The sequence below is a fragment of the Euwallacea fornicatus genome, chromosome 22, assembly GCF_040115645.1.
Source record: "Euwallacea fornicatus isolate EFF26 chromosome 22, ASM4011564v1, whole genome shotgun sequence".
NCBI lineage: Eukaryota > Metazoa > Arthropoda > Insecta > Coleoptera > Curculionidae > Euwallacea > Euwallacea fornicatus.
In genome coordinates, this window is record NC_089562.1 from 56,512 (window position 1) to 69,978 (window position 13,467).

Genomic DNA, 13,467 nt, shown 5'->3' on the forward strand with positions numbered 1-13,467 from the left:
GTGTTCCCGAGTTTTGTTTCGCGAGTTCCATTACAATTCCTTTGAAACCAATCTTACAACAATTTCATTGTCTCACTTTCCCTGGCTTGAAAAAGGGTCTGGTAAAATACTCAAATGAATCTTTGTTTTATATATTTAATATTGTGATTATTAGAGACTTCAAACAGTTTTATTTGGATAACTGCTGGCCTATTTTGCATATGAGCTACTAGCGCTGTGATTTGGTTACCTATGTGTTTGTTTCATGTTTGTGTCTCCCAGACTAAAGTATTTAAATTGGTTGTAACGAAATATATCCCTATTGGGTAATTAAAAAAATAAAGATTTTAATAATATTTTGATAAATAATCCTTTTAGTCTTATTGAGATTTCTTTTGACTAGAACATCAAGTCTGTCAAATAGGCTTTGCAAACAAAACAATAATGCTTTAATCGATAGTGTAATGGCGTCTGAGGGTCTTGTATTTAACTCGCGAAAAATATCAATCAAATTTTGAGTGAAAATATGTAAAAAAATGGAAATATTTATATGAAATAAGGGTTAATATTACAAAAACGCAATTAGTATTACATCAACACTAGTTAGGATAGAAAACAGGTAAAAACCATGGTGGCAAAATTAGATTTGGTTTGACAATTCGGGAAATATCCTCCCATTACTGTTCAGATCTCCAAAGACAAACGAATATACAGTTGCGACAGGACTTTATAAACATTAATTCCCAATTATTTACACTTTATTGTGGCACTGACATTTTCAAGTTTTGGTAAAAGTTAACTTGTTCTCACTATCACAATATCTCCAGTAATTTTCTTACAGATTCAATGTACACAAAAACCAATCATAATATTTTTTATCTAAATTTTTGGAAATTATAAATTCACACATTAATTTAAACCAAAAAAGTCACTATGTGGTCCATAAAATCTCAAAATCTTTCCATTCATGGATCAACACATTAGCCCCTATTTTGGAATTTAAGGGGAAGTCGCAGTGAAAGAATTGCTGTATCCTTTTATACCCGCAAACGCAAGAATTCTGGATCTCTGTGTTCTGGATCTTGCTACAACTCAACTCTACCTAGTCAAAATGTCATTTCCAATGACAGGTACCAAAGTACCAAAGCACACTATGTGCGAAGGGAGAGTACTGTTAAAAAGATAGTTCTGCCTTAACCAGCAATTTGGTTTAGCATAAAATTGATCAGCCTTATCAATATAGTCTTCAATTTTCTCTATATTTGGGTTAAATGTCAAAAATCTTGTTTTTAAATTTATGTGAATATGATTGAAATAACCGTCTAAGATTAATCTACAAAACTCGAATCGCATACCTATAAAGAGGTGTTGAGTGACAGGGTATCAAAAACAATAAACTAACATTTTCAGGGTCTTTTAGAGTAATATGCTGAAGCTCCTCCGTCACGTCTAGCGTACCTCTTTGGTGGTTGTAACCAATATGATAGGCAGGTAACAAATTTCCAATAAATATTGTGAATTTTGCAAACCACACTGAAGTGGTAAGAGAGAGATATTATCAACAAACTACCAAGAACGTTTAAACTTACTCACCGACTAGCTTTTCTGCTTCAGACAGATAAAAATCTTGAAGAAACAAACAACATTGTTGGCAACAAAGGGAGAAGAAATTTTACTTTTTTATAAGGTAAAAGATTGTAAAATAAAAATAATTTCAAATTGTGATTAGCAATAGAATGGAAATATGCCAAACAACCTGAATATTAAAGTGGTGAATGTGACTGTGCCCAGCATGGCTAACTCATTTAGGTGATTATTTCTAGCTTTTAATACTACTAAGATCCCCATAATAAGAGAAAACATCTGTATTCCTAAAATGGCTGGAATACCGATTGATAAATGCCAATGCAGGGTCGGTTCTGTGATGATCCAGAAAGGTTCGGCCACCTTAACTGCGGTTCCCCCGTATGTTTTCCTAACCACGACTTGAATCGCCACACTTTGGTGATCGGACAGGACACTACAGACCAACATGGCACGCGACTATTATTATTAGGGGAATGCTACCAGTCATAATATAGTGAGCAATACATTAGCATCAGAGGATATTTTAATTAAATCATATAGTTAGTTTACATCATCCATCTCCCCAAAAACAATATTAATTCATTCATCCGTATAAAATAAATATATGGATGATTGGAAACAAAATATGTGGTCTCTTCTAGAAGGAATCCTTACCGAAATACCGCAGTTACTAAAAAAATTCATTAACACTGCAATAAACGTTCGAGCCGGGTTAGTTCAGGTTAGATCTGGTAACATGTAATTTCCCATCAGCGTTAAGCACAAATGTGGGTAAAAAATGATTGAAAAAAAAACACATATTCATTAAACATATTTATTTAATGAATTAGTAACACATTATGGCACAGTTAAAATTGCGAAATCCTTCCAGAAAACAGCAAAACATCCTGAAATTTGATGTAGTAAATGAAGGGATGATCCACTAAGAATTCTTTAGCAGGTGTAAGCCAAACACTGCCCGAGGTTTCTAGCGGGACTGAAATAAACATATCATGCACAATCAAATATAAAATGAGGACTTGATGTATTAAAAAAAAACAATCGTGTTATAACTATCACCTACCAATAGCAATTATTGTTCTTTTGTACTTTAGGAATTGACACACACTTGCACTCATTAGAATAAATCATTGATCGTGTAGGACAAGGGCACCTGTTCGTCATTTGCCTTCAACATAAAGACGAGAAAACGATGGCAGATTTACTTATCAGTTCGCATTAACTCAAGTGTGAAAGAAATGATAGAGGGTTGCAAGCGTGGGAAGAAGGTGGAACGTTTTATGTAAATTCCTTGGAGAATAAGCAGACGCACTCGGGGGATGATTTCGATGCATTTTTTGGTATGGTGAGACATTCAATTCCCGACCCTGATGAAATAAAGCGGTGTTCGTCGAAGATACGGTCGTATTATTTTTCGGAAACCACCTTAAAAATGAGTTCTTCTATGTTCCTTGATGTCACGTTATTCTATGCCATATACTCATATAGGTGCGCAAATAGAATAAGAGTTAAAAACCAAACGGGTCTCTACACATAATATAAATCGCGCTTAAAATGTATCAATTCGTCCAGCTAATGAAACGACATTATCCGTCTTAATGGCATACATGAACCAACGATTGACTATGAAGCTAAACTCAGCTGGAGGTGGCAGATATTCCGATTTGAAATAGACTAAAAAAATTAACATAATTTCAACCCTCCTTGACCCTCTAAGAACTACTCGAACTTCTACTAAAGCCCGTAAATGCAGAGGCTGCACCAAACACCCAAAACAAACTACTTATTCCGCGATGATTTTAACTTCGATCGCAGATAAGTTAAAATAACCTTTATTTTGCATGTTCCTGTGGTTAAATTCCGAGAATTCGTCCTGCGAAAAGAACAATTCCATGGACACTCACGTAAAACTTAATCGGACGATCGGCTATGAAACGCTTTAGAATTCCCGCGTCTGATATTCTATATTCTGTAAATATTGGAAGAAACGCAAAGTGTGAGTTAACGTGGATCGGTACCAGTACTCCCTGACCGGTGCTACAAAAGCATCCGGAAGAAACGTGGGAATAGAGACGCATGCGTAGGTAAAGCACACACCTACCCTATAAACGATTCGCCCTATAAGTAGTATGACGTTGTTAAATCTAACATAACAGAGAAATCCGTGGTCTGCAACGAAACGTCCTGCAGGTGATGAGGACAAAGAAAATGGAATCGTATGAGTTGAACAAACAATTTGTAAGTAAAATGCGCAGTTAGTTAGAACTCCCAGGTACGTTCAGATGACCGGAGAACCACCACCGTAAAATTTGATCAAAATATGGTCTTTATCGTATGCATTGTACAGAGTGTTCCCCCGGGAACCGTCATTAGACGTTTTAGGAAAACTACGAACAGCAAAGTAATGAAAATTTAGTGGTTTGGTTAAGATTAAGAGCCTTGTGACGACCTCATCTAAAACATTTTCAATGACGTCATACTTCCGGTTGTACCGGAAGTCGATACTCGTTGTTTATTTTTAATATTTATTTAAATTTGAATTCGACGTTCAATTTTAATTCAAGTTACTTGAAGGTACCAATGTAATCACATTGTGGTATTATAAAAACAAAAATCCTTTAGTAGGATATGCAGATACGGATTGGGCTAGTAAAGAGAGTAGGGGAAAGTCATATGCATGTGTACGTGCAGGCTTTGTATTTAAATTTCAAGGTGGGACCAATGCTTGAACAAGAACAAGCAAAAACTAGCAACTTGCAACATTAGAAAATTCACAGTGCATGGCACCAGTCAACACCGGTAGCCGAAAATTATTTGCACTAGAAGCTAATATGAATGGTTTTCAGCAGTGAGTGTTGGTTGGTGTTGGTACTGATATTATCGGTAAGTTGTTACGTGACGAACAAAGTTCGATCTTCTACTTTTAAAATGCTCTATGAAAGGCGATTTCCCTCCCCTATACTGCAGTTTTAGTCTTTTAATAGGACTTTGAGATCTGCACTGAAACAAGCATAAATGTGGTTTTCTTTGCAGCTTCATCAGATAGACTTATCGGTTGCGCCACCTGTGTGTGCTTTGCTTAGTTACTACGGTTAACATCCATATTTTCACCTCCTACCACTCGCATTAAATTGTTTTGATCGTATTGCCGCTTGTGCAGCACAAAATCTTAAATGTGATAGCTCAGTTGATCTTCAATATTTGAGAACAGATATTGAGATATTTAAGCAAAGAAATAACATGTCTCGGGTTTGGGCGACGTATTAAAGGTGGATTTCACTCAATTCTTAATATAGATGAAGGAAATATGATTTTGTATATCTGTGTATAATGCATAAAAATCTATATTTATTCATAAATCTGAGTGTACTATGTAATAAGCATTGTTTGGTTGAGGATATCTAGAGTATTGTTAGTTAATTGTTAACAAGGACTCTTCAATGAATGCAGTACAAGAAATGATGATTGACCTCTCCGAGAGAAACCTAACCAACAGCCGACATAACAGTGAGCTACATTCACAGAGATCGCTGTGTATGTTGGGTTGCCTAGAACTTTGTTTACATTCCCGGTTAGTTTCTTATACAATTGACTATGTTTGTGCCAGTAATGTTTCATCTTAAAGACTAAAGTTTTCAACAGCAACTAACCGGATACAAATATTAATTGTGAATGTTTTAATTAATTTTCCCAGTAAACAAAATTACATTATCGCAAATAACAAAAAACAGAAACCGATGGTCGGCTCGAAATATGGGCCTCGTTCCGATTATGGCTGATTTTCTCAATACAACAACTAAAACTGAGAAGAGAATGATTCTTTTCTATTCCCAACGATACTGTGTGAACTGTGCTACTTATCGGAAATAAACGTGCCTAGTGCAGTAACTTTTGTCACACTAACCGAAGAAACACTGATCATAAAGTACTTAACATTTTCGCAAAATTTCAGGCTCTAAATTTAGAGTGCAAAAGTTAATAACTGAAAGCAGCAAAAACATGAAGAATCCCAAAAAAATCACTTACCGATAGTTGCAGCTGCAGCTTCAGTTCCAGACTTGGTTACATTGATAAAGGCCTTCTGGATCACTTGAGACACCGTCAAAGGTTCGCTAGAAATCCCACTAAGGTCCGCACTATCGCTGAACACCTTTTTCAACCCCAACTAAAGAAAAACTATTTCCAAAAACTAATTTCAAAGATGAGACTTATTTTTACCCTGTGTAAGATAAGAGTCAAGTCATAGTTGCTCTCAACAAGAAAAGAAGGCAGAGTTACAAACACATGTTCATACTCCAAGTTTTGGGGTTTAAGAAGGGGATATATGTCTTTTTCTAGGGCTGCAAGCCCCTCGATTTCGTCGGGGAGGACGATGGTCATTGCAATATTGTTTCCATGGTATGGCAGCTCCAAGAATTTGGCTTTAAGCGTTGGAGATTCGTAGTACCTAAATGACTCTTCTTTATGCATCATATCAACTTCTTTAGTGTTTGTTTTGGTTATATAGAAAGTCCCCTTGTTGACATAGAGAAACTTGTTCTCCCAAGTGCCTAAATATTTTTGGTACTTTAAATGGACATAAAATGATTATTCCTTACCCTTGAAATGTAAAGCGTTAACCAGTAACAATCTGATAGAATCATCGATATTATTAGGATTGACTATGTTACTGATTTTGTTGTTGGTGCGCTCTTCCACCCATCGGTTAATTTTTTGAGCTGCTTCAACCCTCTTAAAACTCAAATTAACAATATTAATTATTGGAAAAGTCAACAATATACCTTAGCGAAGTCAATATTTTCGATATCGGCGTCATAATTTTCGATTGCTCGCTTTTTGAAACTGTCCAGAATTTGAAAACCGTTATTCACGAACAATTTATTGGCTGAGGATAACTGGAAGTCGTCGGATTTTTGTTTTAACAAAATTTCTGCAACAAAAGGAGTTTAGGAAGGGCACGATGATAAAAAAAAGCATACTTAAGGGCTTCTTCAGTCGTTTCTTGTGTGGGTAAATTGAGGGCGGAAAGGAACTCTAAAAGAGTGTCATTCTTGGCACCAGCCGCAGTCAAAGCCAAGATTACTTGGATTGAAAAAGAGCTGAATATGAAGTTTTTGTCGAGCTCATCCTTGAGAATTTCCTGCAATGGGAAGAATTTCCTGGTTTATTTAATAAGACTAAACTTTTTGATTTATTGAACTTTTTTTTAACCCGTAACATTCGTAGGAACTACAACTTTAGTTTTTAAAATGTCACCTGCTATTTTCGAATTGTTTTATGAAACCTACTCTTATTGGCGTACACATATACACGGTGGCCCCCATTTAAAACTCATCAACTTTCAAAAACATTAAAATTGAAATCTCTTTAATTTGATGATCCATTTGACCCTCGTCCCATTTAACATTCTTGAAGGGGTTGCGAGCCCCGAAAAAAATTCTTTTCTTCTTCGTATCCAAAGAAATTAAAATTGATAAAAACACAAAAACAATATAAAGGTCTTCTGTATTTTTTAAAAGTGAAGTGACTGGCATTCCAGAAATTGCAATTTTTAATTAGAAAAGAGGCAATGTCAATCTTTTGCAAGGTGAAATAGAGCGGACAGCTCGGTTACCTGATTTAAATCTCTGTAACTTTTTCCTTTGGGGCCTTTTAAAATGTCATGTTTATAAGGATCGGCCAAATAAAGTAGTTAACTTGGGGGCTCTTATCGTCGGTGTAATGCAATCAATCAGGTGTAACGTACCTATTAACCGTCATTAGGATAAATCATCTTTCTAATCAACCCTATTTATATTTCTCATGAAGAATTGCTTAGTACCCCCCACTAACTTGACCTTTAGCCCAATAACCAAGCAATTAGCTGAGTCCGGAGCTGAACCAAAGGACATTGTGTAGTAGTTGATGTTACAATCACCCCTCTATTTGATAAGATGCGTGTAAATACAGACTCAGGGTAGTAAAGAGGATTCGGTTAAGAACCATTTTTAATAACAGTCGATTACAATAGTTACATAGTAGAAACAACGTGTTTGTTTAATAATATCTGTTCTCCTGCATCGAGTTACGTGAACAGGCGAGACACTTGTGTTGAAGTGGGATCGTTCATTTTGAAGAATACCACTGTGTTGGAATAACGGCGGAACACACTTTGAGCAAAGATTTAAACATTAAATAACAATTAATTCTTTCAAGCAGTAAATCGTTATTTTGCCTTTGTGACCGAGTTCAATTTGTTCGAATAAAATAAGGGAAAAAAACGTTTCCAAAATTTTTCTTATCTAACCCAAATAAAATTTTATATGTTTGTGTGAGTAAATAAGTGTAGATTCCATTAAAAAAATTAAATAAAGGGTGAAATTTAAAAAACTCAAGTTGAACTTCATTGGAAGGTTGTGGGCAGAAAAAAGTTTAAGATAATCAAAAAGTGACGACAAATTAGCCTTGTAACTTGGACTTGAAACATTTTTTGGAAACATTTTTTTTCCAAAAGTTATTCTCATCATTCCATAAATATGACGGAGTCTTAACGTGCAGAGAGGTGGTCCGCAGGGGAGAGTTCTGTCGTTTCTCTCGCATGGTCACTGCTCGTGGATGACCTGTTGGTAATCCCGGCTCCAAAAGAAGTGGAAGTATGAGTTTATTTGAACTACTTTTTAATCTTTGAGAGTCAGTTTTTGGGAAACCGAAGGGACTACAAAGTGGACAAGCCAACATATGTAATAAGTTGCAAACCGACAAACTGGAAATACAAGACAAAAGACACACTCCCTCTCAGGAAGAATCGTAGAAGTGTGAAGCTGCTACAAATATATGCGAAATGAATCATTCGAAGTTTTGAATGCTTGCGGTAAGCATGATCGAGTTGTGATGTGGATACCAGGTTATTTGGGTTTCGAAGGCACTGAGGTCCACCAGAGAGGCGAAGGATTCGACTTTCGTTGGGCCCGGACCAGCTTTAAGAATACCCCCCACAGCTGGGTGAAAGCGCAGCTCCATAACCGAATATGGCAAGAGGTTCCTGACGGTTCTGTCGAAAGAGAGAGCTCAAACTCTTATGTGGTTAAGTAGGCAATCAGCTCGACTTGACATAGCGGTCTACATACGGCATGGCCCGTTCTTGGCTTACTTACACAAAATGGGGATTCCTGAGAACCCGAAATGCTCGCTGAATCTTGAGGAGGAAGAGGAGGAGACCGTGAAACACGTCCTGTTAGATAATAATCGTCAAATAAATGGTTGATTTGTTCGACATCTGAGATGGAAGACCAACACAGAACACCGCTCAGGGAGGTAGTCAAGTTGGTCAGCAACCTGGACATATTTACCCGAGCTAACTCGACTCTACTAGAGGACAATGAGTAAGGTGCAACGTGAGTTTTACGTTGAGTGGGCCATGATAGACGTGAGGTGGTCGTAGCGAAGGCCGTTATCAGTCCACCCAGTTCATTACGGGAAAATTCAATGTCAAAATCATAAATAGAAAACTCTATATATCTGTGAACATAAAAATTCCTTGGGCCACACCCTGCATATCTGTACATTATCGTAACTTGATTAAGCCACGAGCTAATTGTAAACAATTCAATTAGCGACCTATAAAACCACTAATTAACAAAAAAACATTCAAGTGAGACCCAAAATGACCACTCCGCTGCAATCCATCCGATAAGGAGCAAATGTTATTTTTTTACTGCACTAAGTTATACATAATTAACTCATCTGGTTTAATGGTTTGCAAAAATGGCTCTTCATTACCTTATCGAACGTTACAGGGTTAATCATTAATTGACCACCACACAAGACTGGCTTTCACCGATGTCATAAAAGACGGAAATTTTCCTTCCAGAATCCGCAAACGGGCTTTCCTAAATTGGTGCAAATTTGAGTGCGAAGAACTTGAGGCGAAGGCCGACTCGGGTGAATGGTACAGTAAAAAGAGATATAAATAAAAGTAAAAGTTACTTTATTGATTTAAAGATTGCCAAAGAACCAGGAAAATCTAAGGAATGTTAACTGTCCACACAAATTAAATTTTTAGATAGAAAAACAATGCCGACCGGACTTATTGGAATTATGCCGATGGTGGCTACCACCTGCATATTTGCTCAAACAACAAAATTGCAAAAGCACTTTGAGTGAAACATTTTGGATTTCCAGTATCCAGACGCGAGAACAAAATTCAACTGTCTGGTTTCGGGAAAACTAAAGCCAAAAAACGCTTTGCCTGTAGGGATTAAAGTCTGGAAAGACAAACTATTTGTGACTGTGTCCAGATGGAGAGAAGCTACTTTGGCTCAATAGGTTTATTGGCATTATATTATTTCTTATGTAGGTATTCCGGCCACCCTCAACTACGTCCATCTTCTATCTCTACTCAGCGGTTCCCCTCTGATATCTTACCCCGGCTTGGAAGCTAACGAACTGGAAATTGCGAGAGTGGACTAAACACCGTGTATAGGATTCACGCTGATGAGGTATATCAATTTTCTTCCCTTATAGTCTGTGATAAGAGTAATTTTATGGCGATCGTTTGTGGGTACTTGATACAGGTACATTTGGCATCGAGGACACGACACAAAACCCTTGTCCTTATTCCCTGAATATCTTCGATTTAAGTACAGACAAAAGGATACATAAACACGAGCTCAGAAAGGAGGACATCAACGCTCAGACATTCGTTGCAAATATAGCAGTGGAAGTTGGGAAAAGTTGCGATGAGGCTCATGCACGTTTCGGTGACGAATTGGGTTGTGGGCTTATCGTTTATTCCCTCCCTAGAGGAAAATAAGAGACGGAGGTTCGAGCATAGTTTTTTCCTGCCAGATCCACCAAGAGGTAAGTTTTCGTCGTTAGGACCACCAGACCACTGTACTGGTAGCCCATCTGGAAAATGATTTCCGTAGAATCCGTAAAACTCATCAATACGCGGTATTTATTTCAACGTTTCCATGGAATTTCCCTGCTAAAGTTCCCAACGATCAAAATTCTAAAACTAATTCTAATAATCACGTAAATCTACGAGAAAATCGTAACTATAAATTATGTCTGTATATCTGGTTGCCTATGCAAGAGGCTCCCGGTTGGTGCGAAAAACTATTTCGGGTCACGAAATGAAGAATTGAGTCACGGCAGGGCCCATAAAAAGGGCAACAAAAAATGTCTAGACTCCCGAGAAACCGTCCAGTGGTCCAATAGGTTGAAAACACTAAAAAATGTCTTATTAATCCAAAATTTCATTGAAAGTTTCATATACCTTTTCTTTACTGGAGGACCCTAATAAATCCTGTTTTTCTTTTTGAATTCTTACTTTGCCGAGAATTTATTCAGGTACCTGTAGGTCTCGCAAGCAAAACGTATCTTCTATCGTTCAGCAACATTTCGAACCACTGTTACCGCCTGGATGTCCACCTTTGACCCATTTTTTGCGGAACCTGACGTAATGATCCATTTGTTCATTTCATGGAGGCAGCATACAAGGCCAGTTTTGAAGTGATGCCAGACTTGCAGTTTCCATTGAAATCAATTGTAAGTCAAATGCTTGAATTTTTTTGTGTAATCTTCGAGGCTTCAGATGACGTTTAATTACTTTTCCAATTCTTACTGATTGTAATTTTTTACTAAAATACTTCTCACGAGGATATTTACAGGAACATCCCTCGTAAAACCTTGAAAGCGTGTAACGTCGTTTTGCCATCGACTGTGGCTTAAACGTCGTACAATGGGCGGAAATCTCTATTTCATAGACGAACGTTTGTATAGCTTCTTATTTTTAATGAAAATAATGGGATTTTAGTTTGTCGGTGGGGTGATCCCATAAGCTCCACTCGAAAATATCGATAAATAATTAAAATTAGATTTAAACCGTTGCAATGACAAAAATTCCCGGACTCACTATAACGTTAAGGTATTGGGGCATTAGTCTAAAACAAGGTTTAATTATACATGCCTTACTGGCGCCAGTATCAAAGTAATGATCCAGGGTTTTACACGCACGGTTCATTGACGCCAACGTCAAACACTTCAACTATTTTTGATATATTTATTACTACGAATTATTGGGGTATCTATACGTGCAAAAACTCTGGCGCCAATGTCTCGTGCACGTATAAACCCTGCTTTAGAAGCAGTTTAATTTTCTGGAATTACACTGGCGCTAATCCCAAAAACTTCAACTGGTTTTATGTAGGGTTTGTACCTGCAAGAATCATTTTGGGTCAATTGACTATCGCCGACGTCTATACATCTGTAAACACGTAAATTCTGAAGTGCCATTAAGTGCTAATAATAGTTACCTACAGATAAATGTGTTAAAGGCGTTTGGACTTTATAGCACCGGTAGGCTGGAACTATGTGTATTCTGGCACTAACAAACCGCGCATGCGTAAACAATGCTTAATATTGCAATTGGTGCCAAATTATTGGCATTTCAAAAGGTACATCTCTTAACAGTTACGATAGCCCTCAGTTGTGTCACAATTTCAGGAGACTTTAACGTAGACGACGTGAATTTCCAACGGGGGTACTGAAGGCATATTTGGCCTTAGTCTCACTCCAACCCTACCAGATGGATTCAGAAACTTATACTTCAGCCCTCTGGCCAGTAACAGAGAATTTGCAGTATCCACGAAAATACTGCACAATTCCTCACTGACCGAGGATATTTACCATGAATTTTACTTTTCCAGTAACGAAAGAGGTACGTTCCTTTCAGTCGCTTCTAGATTTTTCAACAGTTCAGTTTTTTTGACGATTAAATACAGATTTGTCAAGTATAATTTAACAACCGAAGTGAAATTTTTGCTTAATGTGGATAATTACAATGTTAATTCCAGATCCTGATACCCATGCCACAAGTCAAGTTATCACCGACGGAGAGGTTCAGTTTTTCAACTTGATAGACCAAAATGCTATTGGATGTTGGAATTATAAAACGTCTTATTCAGAATCAAATATCGCAGTCCTAGAAAATTACCATGCATAATTAACTTTTCCGGCGGATATTAAGGCCTAATAGTACCTTGTTCAGCTTCCTGAATTTTCCTAAATTTGTGAAATTATAGGTGGACAAAAACAAGTATTTATGGGTCATTTCGGACCGCATACCCAAATTCCTATTGTCATCGTTGCACGGACTATTCAGAACGGAACTTTAGGATGTTTGTCGCCCATGTGGAGGATTTAGTCGGGGGCACGGTACGCGAGTCTTCTACTCAATTTGAGGACGACTCTGAAGATTTCTATAGGAGCTTATATTGGGACAGCAGCTCTCTCATGAAAGAAATCTATTATCCTGTTAGGAAGGTAGGAAGTGGCGATTTGCTAGAGAATACCGAGTTTATTAAGGCTTAAATTGTGGTTTTCTCATGATAATATGCCATTCTAGAACGTTCTCTCTTAAACCTCTTAATAAATAAAACATTCTTCAAAGTTTGTCGTTTGCAACTAACGCGCGCTAGCCCCAACGAAGTGCGGCCTCCCTCCCCCAATCTGTGACAACTAATGTTGACGTCATCGTGAAACTTTGAGCAACGCAGTCCCTCTTAATTGCGTCACTCGGAATAAAAGATATTATGAGAAATAATGACTTACGTTATACAATCGTGCCGTAAATTGCCAATTTCCAGTGGCAAACGCACTGAACGGCTCCGTTCCGTTGCAGTGACTCAACACCAATAAAGCGGTAAAAATTAGGCATATTTGCATCAGCTGCATTCTGGACGATTCTGAAAGCGAAAAAAAAGAAGTGTACACCCGGAAAAAATGATATTGGGAAATTTTGTTGCTCTACACGAGGACGCTTTATACAGGATGTCCGTTTTACGACCGAGCACAACCAGGGGGGGATCTCGGTTATTTGAAGAGATACGAGGTCGGTGAAATTAGGGGAAAGTTGCGCAT

General features: G+C 37.5%; 1 protein-coding gene and 2 pseudogenes across 1 annotated transcript; 1 reads left to right on the forward strand and 2 right to left on the reverse strand.

Moving 5' to 3' along the window:
* Window positions 1–663: 663 nt before the first annotated feature.
* Window positions 664–2,013, reverse strand: LOC136346327 (GPI mannosyltransferase 3-like; annotated as a pseudogene).
* A 1,034-nt stretch (window positions 2,014–3,047) lies between these two features.
* Window positions 3,048–13,334, reverse strand: LOC136346328 (antitrypsin-like). Its single transcript, XM_066295400.1, has 7 exons — window positions 13,159–13,334; window positions 6,550–6,706; window positions 6,348–6,496; window positions 6,165–6,297; window positions 5,785–6,116; window positions 5,593–5,731; window positions 3,048–3,240 (listed from the first exon to the last, which is right to left on the reverse strand). The coding sequence occupies exons 1-7, from the start codon at window positions 13,279–13,281 to the stop codon at window positions 3,116–3,118; spliced, it is 1,158 nt and encodes a 385-aa protein (XP_066151497.1). The 5' UTR covers window positions 13,282–13,334; the 3' UTR covers window positions 3,048–3,115.
* On the forward strand, window positions 8,827–13,017 carry LOC136346209 (protein yellow-like; annotated as a pseudogene).
* Window positions 13,335–13,467: the final 133 nt, after the last annotated feature.